A 19,827-nucleotide genomic window follows, 5' to 3' on the forward strand; every position below is an offset into this window, starting at 1 on the left:
CCGCGGACTCGGGTGACTGGACAAGGCAGCGCTGGACACGGCGGCAAATCACTGGGAGAAATAACACAAGAAGGAGCAAAGTGAAGGATCGGTCAGGAATGCCGGTGAGTTCGCTGACTTGCAGCGATGGTTGAGCATGGACTGCGGGGACTGAGGGAGTGGGGCCGACGCCGGCACACCAGCCCGGCGGCTCCGGATGAAGCGAGCCTGCCGTGTCCGTGATGGAGAAGGGCCGCAGAAATAGATTCAGGTAGTCCCCTCCCCCCCCCCATAATGGCATTCCTCGTTCGTGTGCACTTCACAGTGTAAACCGCATGGAAGTAATAAGTACAGCGACGAGCGCAGAAATACCGGAATAGTGCGCACCGGAATGCTAAACTGACAGTGATAGCAGAGGTCCGGCGACAGAGGCTGTAACCCGACGTGCCGACTCAATCCCCCAGGTAGCCCGTGTCCTGGTGCATGCGTTGGTCCTCTGCATCCATAGCTGCTGTTCTGCACATTTCCCGTTGCTCCAGTTGACGGTATCCGCAGTCACCCGTGTCTCCTCCTTTTACCATTCTGCATTTCTGCCAGTCGTTCCGCCTGGTCAGTGTGCTGACGGGAGTGGTGAGCTGAGACTACAACCTGACCTCTCCCGAGTGGTCTCCCAAATCATTCCCGGGATTGGAAGACAGTCAGGACGAGATCACACAGACGCGGAAAAACGCGGGCTGAAACAGACCCTCTGGCAAACCAGGAAGTAAGCTATATTTACACTTTATGGAATTTTTCACAAAAAAAAGCCACCAGTAATCCTTAAAATCTTTTAGAGTGCATTAAACAAAGGCAATATTACTTGAGAAGTTTAAAAAATTTCGGAGTATTTTAAAATGTTTGATTTTAATTAACAAACCTTTAGAAAATATAAACATAATTTCACAGTGTGAAATATCTACCTGTGTTTCTTGCAGTTGTTTCCCATTAAAATCAGTGCCTGGTGAAGAAAAGCACTTTCTGCATTTACTCGTGACTTGCGGAAATCTAAAAGTGAGTTACGTTCATTAGTATTGGACAGTAAATATTAGTTCACTTTGTATCCACGTTAAATTTAACCCTGGGCATGACACCAGCACAGCCTCTATAGCAGCCTTTCTCAACCTTTTTGCCCTGGAGGAACCCTTGAAATAATTTAAAGGTTTCGGGGAAACGCTGCGTAAAACATTTATATCTACAGTTCATGGCTAGTGTGATCAGTAAGCTGTAGATATAACAATTGTCAGTGCTCTTTCCAGTAGAGAATGAATTTTTGGCCAACCTTGAAAAAAAGGGTAGTTAAGCTTAGCTTGCCTTTCATGAAATGAATCTCTTTCTTTCCCTTTCATAAATTTAAAAAATTTGCAAGGCAAACATAATACTTTTCTGTTAAATAACTGGCTCAAGCCAAAATGGGATTACATTTTTCTAAAGGTAGATTTAATTTAACTAAAGCTGTAAATTGATTTTAATTAATGTTATTTACAACATGGGTTGAATAGTAAAGTTACTAAAAGCCATAACCCAAAGCAATATGAATAAAAATATAGCCCAAGACACAATTTTATACAAGATCTTGAAAAGAACATTTTCTTACTAAGTGACATGATCAGACTGAAGTATAGGCCTAGCATGTGAAAAATGTACTTGTTTTTTGCTGCACAAGTACTCATTTCGGGGTCAAACATGAGATAAGTACCCACAGATTTCACCTTCAACTGAAATGAGACAATTTCTGTCCTTGCTCTTACTGTTTGTTAAACAAAAAAAAGCTTGCTCACACATGTAAGAAGTTGAAAACTGCAGCAAAATGTTCATTGCTTTTCTGTGAATGGCAGGATACTGTTCTTTCACAGAAATCCAAAACTATTCCAGGGGCAGGTCAGTAAATCTCAACTTGAGTGCACGTTGGTCTGTAGCTCACCAAGTTCTTCCTCTTCCCTCAAAGTCAAGTTCTCAGGCTGAGCAGAAGATTCAGAGAAAGGGTCCCTCCCCCAGTCACGCACTTGCGCTGAAAGGGAGAAAAATACTGTTCAATTTTGTTCTAAAGTTCTTCCAGGTGGTTTTCAATAAGACTTGAGACTTTCTGATATCCTTTCTCATTCTCAAGCCCAAGCAGAAGTGGAAACATTTCAAGATTTCCTTTTTCAACGTGATTTTTCCAAAGATTCAGTTTTCTTTTAAATTCAATGTCACTTGAAGTCAAAACATTTTCTCCAGCGTCTTGCAGAGATTTATTCAACTGGTTCACATGATGAAAAATGTTTCCAAAGTAGGCTAGTTTCTGCGGCCATTCTTCATTTTCACAGCACTCAGCAAAATCTGGGCTACTATTTTCTTGAAAGTACTCCTGCAATTCACCTTTCAGCTCAAACACCCTGTTGAGAACGCTTCCTTTGCTAAGCCGGATTTCTGTATGTAGCAGAAGATTGGTGTGCTGCTTGTCCAGGTTTTCCCACAGTTTTTTAAACAGTCTCAAATGAACTGGTCTTTGTTTACTGAAGTTAACCATTTTTGTAGCATCATCCAGAATTTTTTCATTTCATCTCCAAGGGTTTTTGACATTACAACCTCTCTGTGAGGAAACCAGTGTGTTGTGACAACATCAGGATTTTCTTTTTTTTTTAACAAGAGAAGCAAAGCCTCTCACTGCACGTAAAAATTCCTTCCTTGGAATGAACAATTCCCTCCAATTTTCTACTACACTGGTAGAGTTTGTTTGCTCCTATAAGCTAGTTGGCAGCGTGTAAGTGGAGGCTGGAGGAGGTAGTTCAGAGGGAGAGGCTGACATCACATCCCAAGTTGGGCGAATCTGTTCAATACTTGGAAAATACACTTCATGCTCCTCCTCAGCCTACCGTCCTCCCCTCCATTCAGTAGGGCACTCACCAATTGTCAATGGCCTGCTCTATCTCGCGTCAAAAATTGAGAATGGACTCAACCAAATAAACACGGTCCTACTGCGCACTGCCGTACTGGGGTGAGAGACCTCCAACGAGATTGCTGATGGAGTTACTCAGTCACTGCCCACCACTGCAAGTGCTAGCATTGCATGTTGCAAAAGCAATATTTTTTAATCACGATCTCTCTCGGAACCCCTAACGACCTTTTTGGGAACCCCAGCTGAGGCACACCGAATCAGTAGTACCAGCTTGCAGAAAGAGATACGGGAATCCTGTGGTTTCTGTCAGTTCACTAAGGCTCCAAAAATTTAGTACACTCTAGACTTTCGTGTCAAATTGGCAGATTTTCTGCACTATCTGATGTCATTTCTGTTAATACCTCTGCACTTGTAATTAACTTATTTTTTTAGATTTAACACAAAATGATAACTTTCCCAGTGCATCAGGAGAATTGAAAGGGAGCACTGGAACTGGATTTCTGGTGTGTGAAAGCAAACATGGAGTTTCTTGTAACGTGTTCCATGCATTGCCATTTGGTCTTCTCCCTTCCATTTCCACGTTTCAGAAAGATTCTGGCCTGAATGGTGCCCCTGCCCATGTCCGTGGATCCTGTGCAGATCCACTGGTGGGGTTATTTGCAGACCTACTTCGTGAACGCTATTAGCAAAGCACTCCGATACAATACAGGTTCCATTTTGTTACTGCAAATAAAGTACACTTTCACAGTGTTTACAAATGTCATCAGAATAGTTTGATAGCTGGTGGAAAATCATATTTTTCACTAATTATTTGCCATTGCCTAGTTTGGCACGGAATAGAAGGGCCGAGATGGCCTGTTTCTGTGCTGAAATTGTTATATGGTTATATGGTTGAGAATAGAATAGAGGTCTGGTGCATCATAGGAATTGCCCTCTGCAGTCACATAGGCAAGGCACAAATCCTGGGTTGGTTTGACAGGGAGATATTTGGATTGCTTGATCCTGAAAAACCATATTTGATCTCAGTTCCTGCCTAATACTCTCATAGTTTGTCCTGCTCCAATTTAGTACTCTCCTGCAGGGTCCACACTTATCCTTTTCTACAGCTACCTTAAAGCCGTTCCCGAACTGTTCTTTCACTGAAAGGTCAGTCACCTGGTGAGGCCCATTACACACCTGATCCAGTATGACCCCTCATCCTCTTGGGTTATCTACAGTAGTCTACATTTGAGAAGTTGAAGTCATCCACTACAACAATCCTTTTATTTTTCCATCTTTCCCTGATTTGCCCATGTGTCTGTTTCTCAGTATCCCAGTGGCTGTTTAAGATGGCGGTGATGGTTGTGGCTGGTATCAGTAGTACAATCCCATCAAAGTCATTTAATTTTTTCATATTTTTGAGTTTCATCCTTCATTTTGTCCCCACCGAGTGCGACTGTGATATTGTCCCTGATTAATAGCACAACTTGTGCTTCCCTTTTACCAGCTTCTCTACTTTTCTCAAATATCAAAACTCTGGACAATTAAGCAACAATTCCTGTCCCTCTCTTAACCAAGTCTCTTTTATGGCGACAAATTCATAGTCCCATGTACTGATCCATGCTCTGTTTTATCACCCTTACCCACAATACTATCATTGAAAGAAACACCACAACCAATCCATCCCATCACTTTGCTCCTGCCCGTTCTTACTGGTCATGACACCTACCTACCATTCAATTCCTCCACTTTCTGATCTGCTATACTGGTTTCCATACCCTGCCAAGCTAGTGTAAAACCTTCCGAGTCATACCAGCAAATCTTTCAGCCAGGATATTGGTTCCCCTCCAGTTAAGATGTAGCCCATCCCTTTTGTACAGATTGTCCCTGCAGTAGAAGAGGTTCAAATGACCTTTTTTCTGTTCATTTGGTTCACTTAAGTCATTTTAGTTCCTTTTGCCTTCTTTTCATGTCGCAAGTAATTTGGTTCCTGCCATATTGAACATCTCTTTCACAAGTATCTGTAAAAGACATTTGTACATTGGAGTTGCAGTTAGTGTCCCAGGGATTAGAGTTTGCTTCTCAGGCACTGTCTGTGCAGAGTTACACATGTTCTTGTAACCAAAAGATTCCTCTGGGGGCACCAGTTTTCTCCCACTTGTTGACAATTTAGTAGCATACGGCTACTGTAAAATCACCATTCAGTGTGTTAACTGTGTGATAGGAAACAAGCTGCAGGGGTTCTGGGAAATAAAGAGGGAAAATGGGATTACGGGATTGCTCCTCTGGGTCAAAGGGTCTCCTGTGTCATTATAAGTTTATAAATCTATGTAATACGCAATGGGATGATATATTGGGGGATTGTTTAGGTGGTGATTTAATGTGGAGGAGCGTGTTATTTTTTCGTCTTTGTCACCCGTTCAGTGGATGTTGGGCAACGGGGGGAATGCACATTACAGCTTTGAAGATGAGATAGTGTTCAACATCTCTCTCAAGTTCAAGTGTTTTGTCTTTAATACAACAGGTCATTCAGCTCTGGATTTATGAAGGAGGCTTGATTTTCCTGCTTCCTGTTTAGCCTTGATGCTGCCTCTTCCTTAAATCTTGACTTCTCACCTAACCATCTTGCAGGAAAAGTCTATAAATGGATTTGGTAAGTTATTTCTACAACTATTGATGGAAATTACTATAAATTACATTGAGTGGTGATGTCAGATTAATAATAAAGTAATGGAAGAAATAGAAAAATGTATTAGAAATGCCATTTGAAAAGTCAGATGTCTTTTGAATTATCATGAACCAGATGTTTCATGGCTCAAAAGTGGACAAAATCCTTTATTCTGTCTGTGGAATAAAGGATTTTGTCCATTTTTTTGAGTCATTGAGCTTTGTTCAGGGAGACATTTAAGTGAAAGTCCATTTTTTGAGCCATGAAGCATAATAATTCCAGAGACATCAGTAGCATGGTTGTCCTGTGGGTAATTGTAGACATGAACTGGATGTGGAAGGGTAAGTGTGATGTGAACAAAAAACGCACCGCCCTTTTTCATCTTGTACTGGAACTTCAAATGCATTGTCCCTTCCCGCTATCGCAGTCTGCCCAATTACATTTAGAGCCTGCTCCCCCCCCCCCCGTACTACGTTTACAGGCAAGAATAGGAGATTTATCACTAGCTTTTAATTTTCACCCTGATAATTCATGGGTGAAACAGTGGCTTACTGTAAGTTACTGCTCTGTATTCACTGCTTTTGATGTAACCACTCTTGTGTACTGTCACCCTACTGTGAAGAAAGAGTTAAATTTGATTCCTCCTTGGTATATGCTAAAATGGCTAACAGCAAGTGGATGCTTGGAAGACAAAATGCTGTTAGTCTGGGATGTGATCATGTTTTGAGAAAGTGGTGTGAGTACCAGTCTGCAGCCTTGAATGTAGATAGTGGCAAAAAATGTACTTGCTAGGAAAAGTACATAACATTATGTTATGTTTAAAAAGGGACAATTTCTTTATGTAAGTGGAAGTTTTCTAGGCTAGGTTATGACTACTGCTGAGTGAGGGTCATTTTTCTTTCTTTCTGTATTCTTTGTTTCACTCTAATAAAGCAATTTCTGATAGTCTTTCAAACACCTACAGTGCTGCCTCCTTTGTTTGCCGATACCTCTTGCCGCTGTATCCTAAAATAACAAGGAATGAATTTTAAAATACTTTTTTTACACTTACCTATCACTTAAGCAGTTTATGGCCTTCCCAAACTCACCAATGATTTGCACAATTTTGACTGTATTCGCCATCTAAACAATCTGGTTTTGTAATTGGCAACTCCATCTCTGCGCAGAGCAACCACAAAAACTCTGTCACACAGCTTGAAGCATCCCCTCCTGTTTAATACATCAGCTGGGCCATTCCAGTAAAAGATAGTTGTATACTTGATTAAGTCGTGAAGTAAAATTGCTTTTAGTGAAATAGAGCAAAAATGTTGTTATGTAAATACTAGATTTACACTAGATTATTAAATCTAACAGCTGGTAAGGGGTGAGTGCTTTTTTTTACATCATACTGCTGAGCAAAGTTTTGGAAGGATACAAGATTGGGTTAAAACTTTAACCAGCTTGACATGAATTCTCCTTCCCTTCTCATTTACCATCAGATTGCTTCTATACTGTAGGAGTGTTTTGTTGTCACTCACGGACCACATGTTGGAGGAGTCGACATGTTAATATTTGGGGTTCAATCTTATACTGAGTAAGGTGGAGACTGAGTTCATCGTTCAGTTGCTTTTCCCTTTGTATAGATGAGATGAGCAAGAATCAAGAAGTTTTCATGTCAAGATTGTACATGTTCATTATTTGCTTCCCTGTTTCTTTTGATGTGTTAAAGATTTTACAATGTTTGATCCACTATCAGCAGTGTGACCTACCAATTTTGCGTATGAGTCATGTTCATAGAGCCCAGTAATGGGCCTTCAGCTCAACGTGACCATGTTGACCATCTGTACTAATTTCATTTGCCAGGGCTTGGTCTATAGCCTTGGTGATACAAGAACTCACTATGATGTTTTAGGATTATCTGCCTCCACTACCCGGTCAGTATGTTTCACATTCCAACCATACTGGGTGAAAAATATGTTTCCTCTAAACTTATGGCTATAGTTTTAGACAACTCTGCTGTGAGGAAATGTTTCTTATTCTCTTCCCTATATATAGCTGTGCAATTTTGCATGCTTGCTTCATTCATCCCAAGGAAAGCAAACCCAGCCTAGTCCACCCTTGCAACTGAAATCCTGGTGAATCTCTGCTGCACCCTCTCCCGTGCAATTGCATTCTTCCTGTGGTGTGATGACCAGACCTGTACACAGTGCTTTTTCTTTGTATCGTAAACACCTTGCTCTTATGTTTTCTGTATATGAAGGTAAGTATACCATGTGCCACCTTCACCTTCTCTATATGTGCTGATACCTACAAGTATCCTTGGATGTTAACACCAAGGTCTATCTGTTCCTCAGTACTGACTGGGGTTTTGCCATTTATTCTGCATGGCCTCGTCTGACTTGCCCTCAAAAATGCATCACACCACATTTACCAAGATTAAGTTCCATCTGCCTTTGTTCTGCCCGTCTTTCCAATTGATTCTACAACATTTAACCACTCTCGTTATCAAAAACATCACCAATATCGCAAACACAAATTATACCTCCTACATTCATATCTAAATCATTAATGTGTATAACAGTGAGAAAACTGTGTGCTTCACTCTCCAGAGGCTTCCAATCACAAAAAAAAATCTTGCCTCCTATAATCAATAGGAGACATTCACATATTTTTTCCAAAAATTGAGTCAAACTGCCCCACCCTCACAACAAAACTATGCTGGCTATGTCTATTTAACTCTATCTTTCAATCCTGTTTCTCAGATTACTTTCTAAGAACTTCCCTGTTATTAATTAGTTTTCTGCCTGGTTTATCCCTGCAAGTGGTCAAACTTTTCATTCAACCAGACAAGAATACACATGAATACAGCCAAATAAAACAGTGTTTCTCCTAGGCTAAGGTTCAAAACACATTATCAACGGTCATACACAGCACACGGCACATATAGGATAGCAAGTAAACATACAGTCACACAGAAAATATTATATGGCCCAAGTCACTGAGAAGTATGTCTTGTAACTGGATGGTGCACGAGTGTTATCAGCAGGAACAAGTGGTTTTCAGCAGTCCGCAGACGGACGTATATACGCAATCCAGCTTGTCCTTCCACCGACTGAACATGGGTTGGCAGCACAGATGAGAGGGTGCGGCCCCCAACTCAACATGGATACCTCGCTGCACTGCCTTCAGTGTCTCCACTGCTGAATTGCTACAACAGGCAAGCCCACGGCCTGAGGCCAAGTCCATGCTACAACTGAGGCCACACGGCTCCCGCCACCGTCTGTCTCACCAATAAACAAGGGAAACAGACTTGCACCAGTTTACAATACCGATGTCCATCAGGGTCTGTGATTGCAAGAGATACATCCAAGACAATCTTTTCTGTTAGACTGCACACTGCCTTCGCGCACTGATTGATGCCTGTCTGGCAGGCTGTAACACAGTCTGCGCCAAGTCCAACTTCTCTGCCAGTGACCAGCTTCTGATGGGGTAAACCTGTCATGCCTCAAGTTCTTGGTGTCCAGCATTATCTTGCAATTGTGAAAAAAAGACAGAAAAATCCTTGGTCCCCAAGAGTCTGAGTGTGCCGCCATCTTACCAGAAGTTTACAATTAGAGCAAAAAAAAAGTCCATTTTAGTGGCAATTGTTCATAATGCAGATAAATTGTAGTGATTAAGGTTTTGTTAGTTAGTTCAAGAACCAAATAGTTGAAGGGAAGTAGCTGTTTCTGAACCTGGTGGGAGGGACTTGCAGCTTCTATACCTTCTGCCCAATGGTGGTTGCAAAAAGACGACATGGCCCAGGTGATGGGGATCTTTGTTGACAGATGTTGCCGCCTTCAGACAGCACCTCCTGTAGTTACTACGGATAGTGGGGAAGGGATGTGCCCCTGATGAGAGGCGTAGTGGAGACCACTACTGTCTGCAGCTTCTTGTATTCCCAAACGTTTGAATTGAAGCACTGAGACTCATTGCTGGTGCAGCTGTAAGAGTGGTGAAACTGAAGCAGGTTACACCCTCAGACTCAGCGGCTTCACAGCTTGTGACCCACTCGCACTTGATTACTCGCAAACTTGGGAGTAATGAGCATGGAGAAGGACAAATCACCTGATAATGTTGTTTTGGCGATAATGTTAGTGAAACTCTGAGTGTAGGTGTGGATAAGCCTTGCTGGGAAGTATCCTTTCCATTTTCTTTTTTATTCCTTTTAGCTGCAAATGAGGGGTCTCCTCCTAACCATCTTTGCTGCCTGCATTGGTGGTACCTTCCAGTTTGGCTTGAACCTGACGATCATTAATGCACCAACAACCGTGAGTCCAGAGCTATGGTCAACTTGAAATGATTGGTAGCACTTGCAGAATCAACATTGGACTTTGTTTTAATTCACCATTGCAGTTTATTCAAATGTTCATCAATGAAACCTGGATTGAGCGTTATGGCAAACCTCTGGAAAGCAAAGTAATCACACTGCTCTGGACTATCATCATAACTGCCTTCTGTGTTGGAGGAGTGGTCGGTGCATTTATTGCTGGACCCATGGCCATAACCTGTGGCAGGTATGAACTGCAGTAGGAATGTTGGCTTAACTATTACCCAACGAAATCTATCATTATGTGTTATGAGTGGTGGAAGGACCTCCCCATGGCCAAGTGTTAATTTGTGAATGTGGACCAAGAGCCAGGCGAGTTTCTAACTTTTCTTCTGTGGCTGACTTAAGGTCGTCCCGATGCCACATCTTTTTCCCTGAGGAAGCCACGGAGATGATGGAATCTAGGAGTAATGGGAAATGAGGAAGAGAGGGAGTAACAGCACATGGATCAATTGTCCCCAGCAATCAGTACAGCATTGTGTCATAGATGGAGGGTCTGCTGACTTCCACCATAACTTATAAAGGGTTGCCACTACTGAGTTTTTTTTGAACAGGGCTGTATATAAACACAATTTCACAGGGAGTGACTGTAATCTCTGTAGGTTTCACTAATTTGGTTCTTTGTCAGTTATTTATGAAGGTTGTACTGTGTGTCCTGTTTATCCATCCTCTGTTATTATATTATTAAAATGAGGCCAACACATTGAATCATGTGATCAACAAAACTGGATGGGGAACCAAAACCTCTGTAAAGGTGAACTATGACAGTAAATGCCTGGTCCAATTTCATGATGACAGATATTTGAACAGAAAATTCACGAGTACTCAAAGATGGCACAGAATACTTCTTGTGCATAAAGGGCAGGCACAGACAGGTCCAATGTTGGAACAAACGTCTAGAGTCTGGAATAGTGAATGCAGGGATGGAAGAATGGGAATCCTGTTTACTCTGGAAGATGGTGCAGGTCCACGTAACCTTTTGGTGTTTATCTTTTCATCCTTGGCCTGGGATAGCTGACTAATCTGTGGAATTCTCTGCCACAGGAGACAGTTGAGGCCAGTTCATTGACTATATTTAAGAGGGAGTTAGATATGGCCCTTGTGGCTAAAGGGATCAGTGGGTATGGAGAGAAGGCAGGTACAGGGTTCTGAGTTGGATGATCAGCCATGATCATACTGAATGGCAATGCAGGCTCGAAGGGCCGAATGGCCTACTCCTGCACCTATTTTCTATTTTTCTATAATCACTAGCAGCCTCAATAAAATATCCAGCAACCACTTCGGGCAAGTTACTAGATTGCTGTTCTTTCCCACACTTGTAAAAGCTGGAACTGGGAGAGTTCACAACAGTCTGGAGTCAGATCTGAAATCCTTTACATCTTACCCAACCCAAAACCAGCTGCTTTTAGGGATTTAAATTGTCCTCGGTGAGTCTGTTGAAGTGGCCTGTTTCTCTCTCCCACTGCTAGTTGGCAGCTGAGAATGTTACTTGAGCAAGAAAGAGTGAGCTAATCGAGGTTAGGAAGTTGGGTGATAGTGTTCCTCTTACTTCTCTCCCCCAGCCTGCACAAGTCTTTTCAGGTATGAAGTTCACCAATAACACTCAGTGATAAGATCTGCAAAGTGTTATTTGAAAGAGCAGATCTAGTGGCCCGTTTTCACTGCCCCACAATCAGCTCAAGAGTCTTGCCCCAGCTTTGGAAACCAACGCTCTGCAGGCCAGTGTGAATGTTTTTCACCTTCCATGTCATTTAACAACACTCTAGAAACTTCAAGACATGTCTGAGCACCAGGGAATTAGAGTACAGTTATGAATTGTGTGAAAACACAAGTGCCTGGCATTGCTAGTGACCATCCTGTATCTGTCAACAGTCCACAAATTAAAGTTCAGATTGAGCTCAGATTGTAGGGAAGATATTATTTGTTTGCTTGTCTCTGACTTTTTACTCCATATATTCGTAATTATTTCCTATTCTCACACCTTTCTCTTTCATGAGCAATTGTTTATGATAATCTGTTGACATTTGGGTATTGAGATTATGCTACCTTCATGGACTTTTGAAGGATAGGGTGGTAATATTCCTCTTTTTGCTCCTTCCTTATCCTCCAGAAAGGTCATATGCAGGTAACTGATTGGTAAATGTGACATTTCTTCTGCAATAGCTCACTGATACTACACGTTCTGAATCTGATCTGAAACCTTCCAGATGAGGTAAAACAGGTCAAAGATCATAACACTCCAATTTTCCTTTAATAGTTCATTGAAGCTACACCTCATTAGATATTAATCTGCTATTTCCATTAACACAGTTCCTTTTAAACCTTAAATGATACTCACCTGTTCAGTTCTCTTTAATTCTAACTGATTTTAGACAACTTGCTGGATGATGACATGGTTTAATCTATGTACAGATCTCTGGCAGTCCTTTATAAGTCAACAGTCATACCCATGACAATATGAATGCTAAATTGTTCTATTATTGTCGCATATATCGAGGTACAGTGCAAAAACTTGTCTTACATATGCATACTCTTCTTGCCAAACCTGACTTTGTACTGTCTATTTTATCCTTGGCGGTTTGCTAGAGATCTGTGAGATCTTTCGTTGTCTCATCTGTGTGAGTAAATTAGTCCATTACTGACTCAAGTGAATATCATCTCTTTTGATGGTTTGGGAAAGACTATAGATGAATGAAGTACAGAAGGATCTGAATGTTCTTGTGTATGGATGGTAGGACATCAGCAGACAGGTACAGCAACGGCTTAGGAAGGCAAATGCCATGTTGGCCCTTACTGCGAGAGGGTGTGTATTAGAAACAGAGAAGTATTGATAATAATTATACATTGTACTGGTGAGGCCACACCTGTTTTGGTGTTATTTAAGAAAGCATTAGAGAGACAGTGAAAAGGAGATTCACAAGGCTAATTACTGAGATGAGAGGCTTATCCTATCACAATTGGCAAATGAAATTTTCTGCAGAATTCAGGAAAATGAGGGGTGATCTTACTGAAATATTCTAGACCCTTAGGGAGCACGACAGGGTAGATGTCACAGTGGGAAAATCTTGAACAAGGGGAGATGGTTACGAGGTTATTTATAACTCCACAGGACCAACTTCTCGCAGAGAATGATGAATCTCTAGAATTCTGTACTCTTGAGGCTTGTAGAAACTGGGGATATACTTTTTAAACATTTTAGTGAATTATGGGGAATTGGCACAGGTGATTTTGAGCATTAATATTTGAATGGGTTGGGGGCTGAGTCGCGTACTTTGGCCTGCACGTTCTCACCTACTTGTTGTCAGGTATTTTGCTGAAAATTGTTCAGCGTTTATTACTATTGTGAAGGGCTGGTGAATGGACTTCTGAAGACATTCTAAGACACTCTTAGGTCATGAATTAGGACGGGAGCATTGTTTAGGGAGGAGGGATTAGTTTACTTGGACATTTGATTATTAATTTAGTTCTGCACAACATTACCGACTGAAGGACCTGTTCCTGGCTGTAGGCTATGTTGTTAGCGAGTCAAGACTACCATTCATACCATGCAGTATGAAGTTAACTAGCTCTGAGCAGAACATGTTTGCTGCTATTATTAACATAACATCACTGCCAACACATTTTACTAACTGATTTCCATTTCTCTTCTCTCAGGAGGAATTCGCTGCTACTGAGCAATATTTTTGTGCTCGTTGGTACTTTGCTGATGGGACTGAGCAAGACGGCCAAATCCTTTGAAATGATTTTAATTGGGAGATTTTTTACTGGAATAAGCTCAGGTTGTCACTTTTGTTTTGGGATATTAAGTTTTTATTCATGCCACTTATTTACAGAGGAAATGTACCTGATGTTATAGGCTGGTGTAGCAGTGGGAATGGGATAGGGATTGCTCTCGCACCGCAGTTTTCTTACAAGTTATTAAAATCTAAAGTTCAATTAAGTTTTGTGGTAAGTTAACCAGTTCTTTAATTTGTTCATGTAAGTTAGACACACTGCCGTGGCTGATTTTAAAGTTTAATACTCTATCTCACTTGAGAATATCTTCATAATGGGTGGCGTAGTGCACAATTAGGTGGGTTGAATGCTGATCTCTGGCACTGTCGGAGTTTGCACGTTCTTCCTCTGTCTGTGTGGGTTTCCCCCAGTGCTCTGGTTCCCTTGCATTTCTCCATTGACACGTTGGTTAACTGTAGCCCTTTGTGTGAGATGGGAAATTGGAGGTTCAGGGAGAAGTTAGTGGACATGTGAGAGAGAAACAAGTGAGTGAATGTGATTGAAAGGGTTGTTCTGAGAGCTGGCATGGACTTGCTGGGACAAATGGCCTCCCTTAATGTTGTAGGGCAATATGGAAATAAAAACACCTGGCTGTTTGTCAAACTTCTCAGCCACAGTGACCCTCTTCTCTTTTCTGGTCTGGTGTGAGACAATCTACCTTTCCTTGTGTGGAATTTCCAGATTTAAAAGTCATCAGGAGCAGTTGGCCTGAGGATGAGGTGGATAAGTTGCAGGTAGAAGATATTTAGTTTAATGTGGCATCATATTCGGCACAGACATCGTGTGCTGAAGGTCTTATTCTGTGCTGGACATTTCTGTGAACTGTGTAAATTCCGTTGGGGTGGTTGTTCACAGTCATGATCAATGCCCTCTGAAACTGCTGGAAATGGGGTTTCTCTGGACGTTGTCTGGACCGTGCTGTGATCTCTTTCTCCTCCATGTGGTTAAATGGATTAACATTAAGACTTTCCATGAGGAATCATCTTCCCTTCAGTAGAGCCAGGGAAAAGCTCCAACAAGGAGAAAGAAAGGTTGAAAGAACTGCAGATGATTTACAAAAGCTGACACACAAATTGTAAAGACAAACAACAGGAATTCTGCAGATGCTGGAAATTCAAGCAACATACATCAAAGTTGCTGGTGAACGCAGCAGGCCAAGCAGCATCTATAGGAAGAGGTGCAGTCGACCATCCCCTTCTCGCAATTCCTCCGTCTCCGCCGCATCTGCTCTCAGGATGAGGCTTTTCATTCTAGGACGAGGGAGATGTCTTCCTTTTTTAAAGAAAGGGGCTTCCCTTCCTCCACTATCAACTCTGCTCTTAAACGCAGCTCCCCCATTTCACGTACATCTGCTCTCACTCCATCCTCCCACCACCCCACTAGGAATAGGGTTCCCCTGGTCCTCACCTACCACCCCACCAGCCTCCGGGTCCAACATAATATTCTCCGTAACTTCCGCCACCTCCAACGGGATCCCACCACTAAGCACATCTTTCCCTCCCTCCTCTCTCTGCATTCCGCAGGGATCGCTCCCTACACAACTCCCTTGTCCATTCGTACCCCCCATCCCTCCCCACTGATCTCCCTCCTGGCACTTATCCGTGTAAGCGGAACAAGTGCTACACATGCCCTTACACTTCCTCCCTTACCACCATTCAGGGCCCCAAACAGTCCTTCCAGGTGAGGCATCACTTCACCTGTGAGTCGACTGGGGTGATATACTGCGTCTGGTGCTCCCGATGTGGCCTTTTATATATTGGCAAGACCCGACGCAGACTGGGAGACCGCTTTGCTGAACATCTACGCTCTGTCCGCCAGAGAAAGCAGGATCTCCCAGTGGCCACACATTTTAATTCCATGTCCCATTCCCATTCTGACATATCTATCCACGGCCTCCTCTACTGTAAAGATGAAGCCACACTCAGGTTGGAGGAACAACACCTTATATTCCGTCTGGGTAGCCTCCAACCTGATGGCATGAATGTCGACTTCTCTGGCTTCCGCTAAGGCCCCACCTCCCCCTCGTACCCCATCTGTTACTCATTTTTATGCACACATTCTTTCTCTCAGTCTCCTTTTTCTCCCTCTGCCCCTCTGAATATACCTCTTGCCCATCCTCTGGGTCACCCCCCCCCTTGTCTTTCTTCCCGGACCTCCTGTCCCATGATCCTCTCGTATCCCTTTTGCCTATCACCTGTCCAGCTCTTGGCTCTATCCCTCCCCCTCCTGTCTTCTCCTATCATTTTGGATCTCCCCCTCCCCCTCCAACTTTCAAATCCCTTACTCACTCTTCCTTCAGTTAGTCCTGACGAAGGGTCTCGGCCTGAAACGTCGACTGCACCTCTTCCTATAAATTGTAAAGACAGTGGGTTGTTGAATTGGTTTATAGATAGAACATATTAATGGAAAATTGTACTTGGGGAAAACTAGAAATAAAAATAGACCGAAATATCCAATTCTGTTGGGCTCAGTATCTCTGCCAGAATCAGTTTTAATATCACTGACAAATGTTGTAAAATTTGTTATTTTAAAATCTGTACTTCATGCAACTAACGTTTACTTTTATTCTTGAGGTGTGGGAGTGAATATCAACCCCATGTACCTCGGTGAGAGTGCACCAAAGAAGATACGAGGCATAGTGGCCTTGTCATATGCTCCGTTCACTGCAGCGGGATTAGTGACTGGGCAGGTTTTAGGTCTTAGGTAAGTTCTACCATTTCCTTATTTACAATATAGATGATTGCTCTAGTGTACCTTAATGCTCATGTCAAAACCTGAATAAATCTATTGCTCACAATGTAGTTGTAAAGAAGAGTGTAAGACCATAAGCCACAGGAGCAGAATTAGGCCATCTGGCCCATCAAGTCTGCTCCACCATTCAATCATGGCTGATCCTCTTTTTCCCCTCTCCTCCTCAGCCCCAGTACACCCAGGGACTAAACATTGAGGTCTGTGCCCAAACTCTGGAATTTGCTCGGGAAACCTTTCCATCTTTCCATCTCTCTTTGTGTCTCTATTTCTTGAGGACGTTCCTACTATGGCAAAGGTTTTGGTTTCCTCATCTGTCACCTTCATTTTTTCACATTGTCAAACTCTGCTTGATGGCAATTTCTGTGAATGGCCCTGGCTGTTTGATTATATTAAAAAATTGTTATTTAAATGCAGTTGTTTGCTAAGTAAGTTAATTGAAAAGATGAAGGCACCAAAAAAGAGATCTTCTCACTTTGTATCCCTGCAACATGTGAACTTTTGATTAAGAACTGAGAAAGCTGCAGCTACACCTTAAAGTGTAAATGTACAAACTATCCAATCCCCAGAGAACCTTGCTGCGCTATTCATCGTGCTCACTAACAGTTGTGTGGCATTAGATTAGAATACAGTCTTTAATACACTCCCAGATGCCTGTCATAGGTAGAGTACAGCACAGAAACAGGCCCTTCAGCCCATCTAGTCTGTGCTGAACCATTAATCTGTCTAGTCCCATCGATCTGCACCCAGACCATAGATCTCCATAACCCCCTCATCCATGAACCCATCCAAATTTCTCTTAAGTGTTGAGATTGATCCCGCATCCACCACTTGTGCTGGCAGCTCATTCTGCACTCTCATTACCCTCTGAGTGAAGAAGTTCCCTTTCATGTTCCTGTTAAGCATTTCACCTTTCATCCTTAACCTATGACCTCTAGTTGTAGTCCCACCTAACCTTAGCAGAAAAAGCCTATTTGCATTTACCCTATCTATACCCTTCATAATTTTGTATACCTCTATCAAATCTCCCCTCAATCTTCTACGCTGCAGGGAATAAAGTCCAAACCTTTGCAACCCTTCCCTATAACTCCGGTCATCAAGTCCTGGCAACATGCTTGTAAATTTTTTCTCTGCATTCTTTCAATCGTACTTGCATCTTTCCTGTAGATGGGTTACCAAAACTGCACACAATATTCCAAATTTGGCCTTGCCTCTTACACAACTTCAACATAACAATCCCATCTTCTGTACTCAATACTTCAGCCTTCATAAATCAATGTGCCAAAAGCTTTCTTTATGATCCGTTCTACCTGTGACGCCACTTTCAAGGAAGTATGGACCCTTATTCCCAGATCCCTCTGTTATTCCGCGCTCCTCAGTGCCCTACTATTGACTGTGTAAGATCGACCTTGGTCAGTCCTCCCAAAGTGCAACATCTCATACTTCTGAATTAAATCCATCTGCTATTTTACAGCTGGTGCAAGCTTCGATAGTCTTCCTCACTATCCAGTACATCTGCAATCTTGGCCTTGCCTGTAAATCTGTTGATCCAGTTTCCCACATTGTCATCCAGATCATTAATACAAATGACAAACAACAACAGACCCAGCAGCACTGATGACCCTTTTCACACGCTGCTGCTGTGCTGGTTGGCGGTACTATTTGTATTCTTAAGCAAGTAAAGTCATTTTATAATTATGTTTGTAGTGAGGTACTTGGCAGGGAAGAAACATGGCCCATCCTGCTGTCAGCCTCTGCAGTACCAGCTCTAATCCAGCTGGCCACTCTTCCGTGGTGCCCAGAAAGTCCCAGGTACTTGCTGATCGACAAGGAGGACAAGGATATGTGCATGAAGGGTGAGAAATGCTAAGAGAATATACGCCATTATCCTTTGCTTTGGGGATCATGGAGAAAGTTGGATAACCAGTGGTCAGAGGCGTGGTTTGTACTACAGCAAAAGAAGCTGCTTCCATTTTCTAGTGCAGAAAGCTTCGTCCTGATGGTGAATGGGTCCAGTGGGATCAACCAGCCCTTTGATACCTCATCTGCTGGTCTTCATGTACTCTTTGGACCAGTCATTCTATGTATTAGGCGATAAGGGCATTTACTCTTTCAGGTTTTTGAAGGTTATGGGGAACTGCAGTGGCGGAGGAGTTGAGGCCAGCACAGATCAGTTGTGAAGAGAGGGGCAAGTAGCTTATTCCTGCTCCTATTTCTGATGTTCTTCTGCAGCTTCACTTGATATTAAGACATATACAGTACCTTGAAAAAAGTATTCAGCCCCCACAACTATTTTCACACTTTACTGCCTCATTTTCTAAGTTTGAAATATATTGAAGTAGGATTTTCTAAACTAATCCACAATGCATGTGCATCATGTGAAATCAAAAGAAAAATTCCAAAACTTGTCAACAATTTACTAAAAACTAAAAACACTCAACATTGTGAAGTTGATAAAGTATTCATCCCCTTTGTAAATACTGCGCTAACTTTCCTCAGTGCAGGACTGCATTTCACCTTACCAGCTCACCCATTTTGCTGATTGTAGAAAACTGGAGGGTCACCCTCTCTCTGTAACGTCCAGTAGGATGGTAGATTTTCACCAGGCCAAACTAATGTGACAAAAGCATTCAAGGCAAGTTGGGGAAATGATTATCTGGGAAAGGGTACAAGGCCATCTCTAAGGCACTGAACATACCTCGGGCTCAGTGCAGTCCATCGTGAAGAAGTGGGAAAAGTATGAAACCACAGCCACTCTGCCTAGGTCAGGCCACCCCTCTAAACTTAGTTTCCAGAGTAGTTGAGAGAGTGGGTAGTTTCAAATTCCTCAATACACATCACTGAGGATCTCACCTGGACTGTACATACCGGCTGTGTGGTGAAAAAAGCACAACAGCGCCTCTTTCACCTCAGACAGCTGAAAAGGTTCAGCATGAGTCCCCAAATCCTCAGGACTACAGGGGCACAACTGAGAGCATCCTGACTGGCTGCATCACTGCTTGGTACGGGAACTGTACTTCCCTCAATCGCAGGGCACTGCAGAGAGTGGTGCGGACAGCCCAGTGTATCTGTGGGTGTGAACTTCCCTCTATTCAGAACATTTACAGCAGCTGGTGCATAAAAAGGGCCTGGAAGATCATCAGGGATTTCAGCCACCCCGAACACAAACTCTCTCAGCTGCTACTGTCTGGCAAACTGTACAGCAGCATCAAGGCAAGGATCAACAGGCTCAGAGACAGCTTCTCTCACCAGGCCATCAGACTTATCAAGTCAAGTCAAATTTATTTATAAAGCACATTTAAAAACAACCCATGTTGGCCAAAGTGCTGTACAAAGCATAACAGGTAGCTAAAATCATAAATACAAGAACCACAGATATAAACAACGAGGCACACAGCTTATAGACACAAAATA

At 42.6% G+C, this 19,827-nt stretch overlaps 1 protein-coding gene across 4 annotated transcripts in view; it reads left to right on the forward strand.

The window, feature by feature from the left end:
* The window catches only part of LOC134338562 (solute carrier family 2, facilitated glucose transporter member 11-like), a 40,983-nt gene continuing 21,156 nt past the window's right edge, over positions 1 to 19,827 (forward strand). The window contains exons 1-8 of one of the 4 annotated variants that reach the window (XM_063034477.1): positions 15 to 742; positions 954 to 1,029; positions 5,400 to 5,528; positions 9,734 to 9,832; positions 9,918 to 10,078; positions 13,546 to 13,670; positions 16,239 to 16,368; positions 18,121 to 18,269. In XM_063034477.1, the coding sequence (XP_062890547.1) occupies positions 5,520 to 5,528; positions 9,734 to 9,832; positions 9,918 to 10,078; positions 13,546 to 13,670; positions 16,239 to 16,368; positions 18,121 to 18,269 (673 nt within the window). In that variant the 5' untranslated portion in view covers positions 15 to 742; positions 954 to 1,029; positions 5,400 to 5,519. Of the gene's footprint in view, positions 743 to 953; positions 1,030 to 5,399; positions 5,529 to 9,733; positions 9,833 to 9,917; positions 10,079 to 13,545; positions 13,671 to 16,238; positions 16,369 to 18,120; positions 18,270 to 19,827 lie in introns of all 4 variants that reach the window. The other 3 variants (XM_063034473.1, XM_063034474.1, XM_063034475.1) reach the window with 3 other exon arrangements.

Source organism: Mobula hypostoma, chromosome 27 (genome assembly GCF_963921235.1).
Source record: "Mobula hypostoma chromosome 27, sMobHyp1.1, whole genome shotgun sequence".
Classification (NCBI taxonomy): domain Eukaryota; kingdom Metazoa; phylum Chordata; class Chondrichthyes; order Myliobatiformes; family Myliobatidae; genus Mobula; species Mobula hypostoma.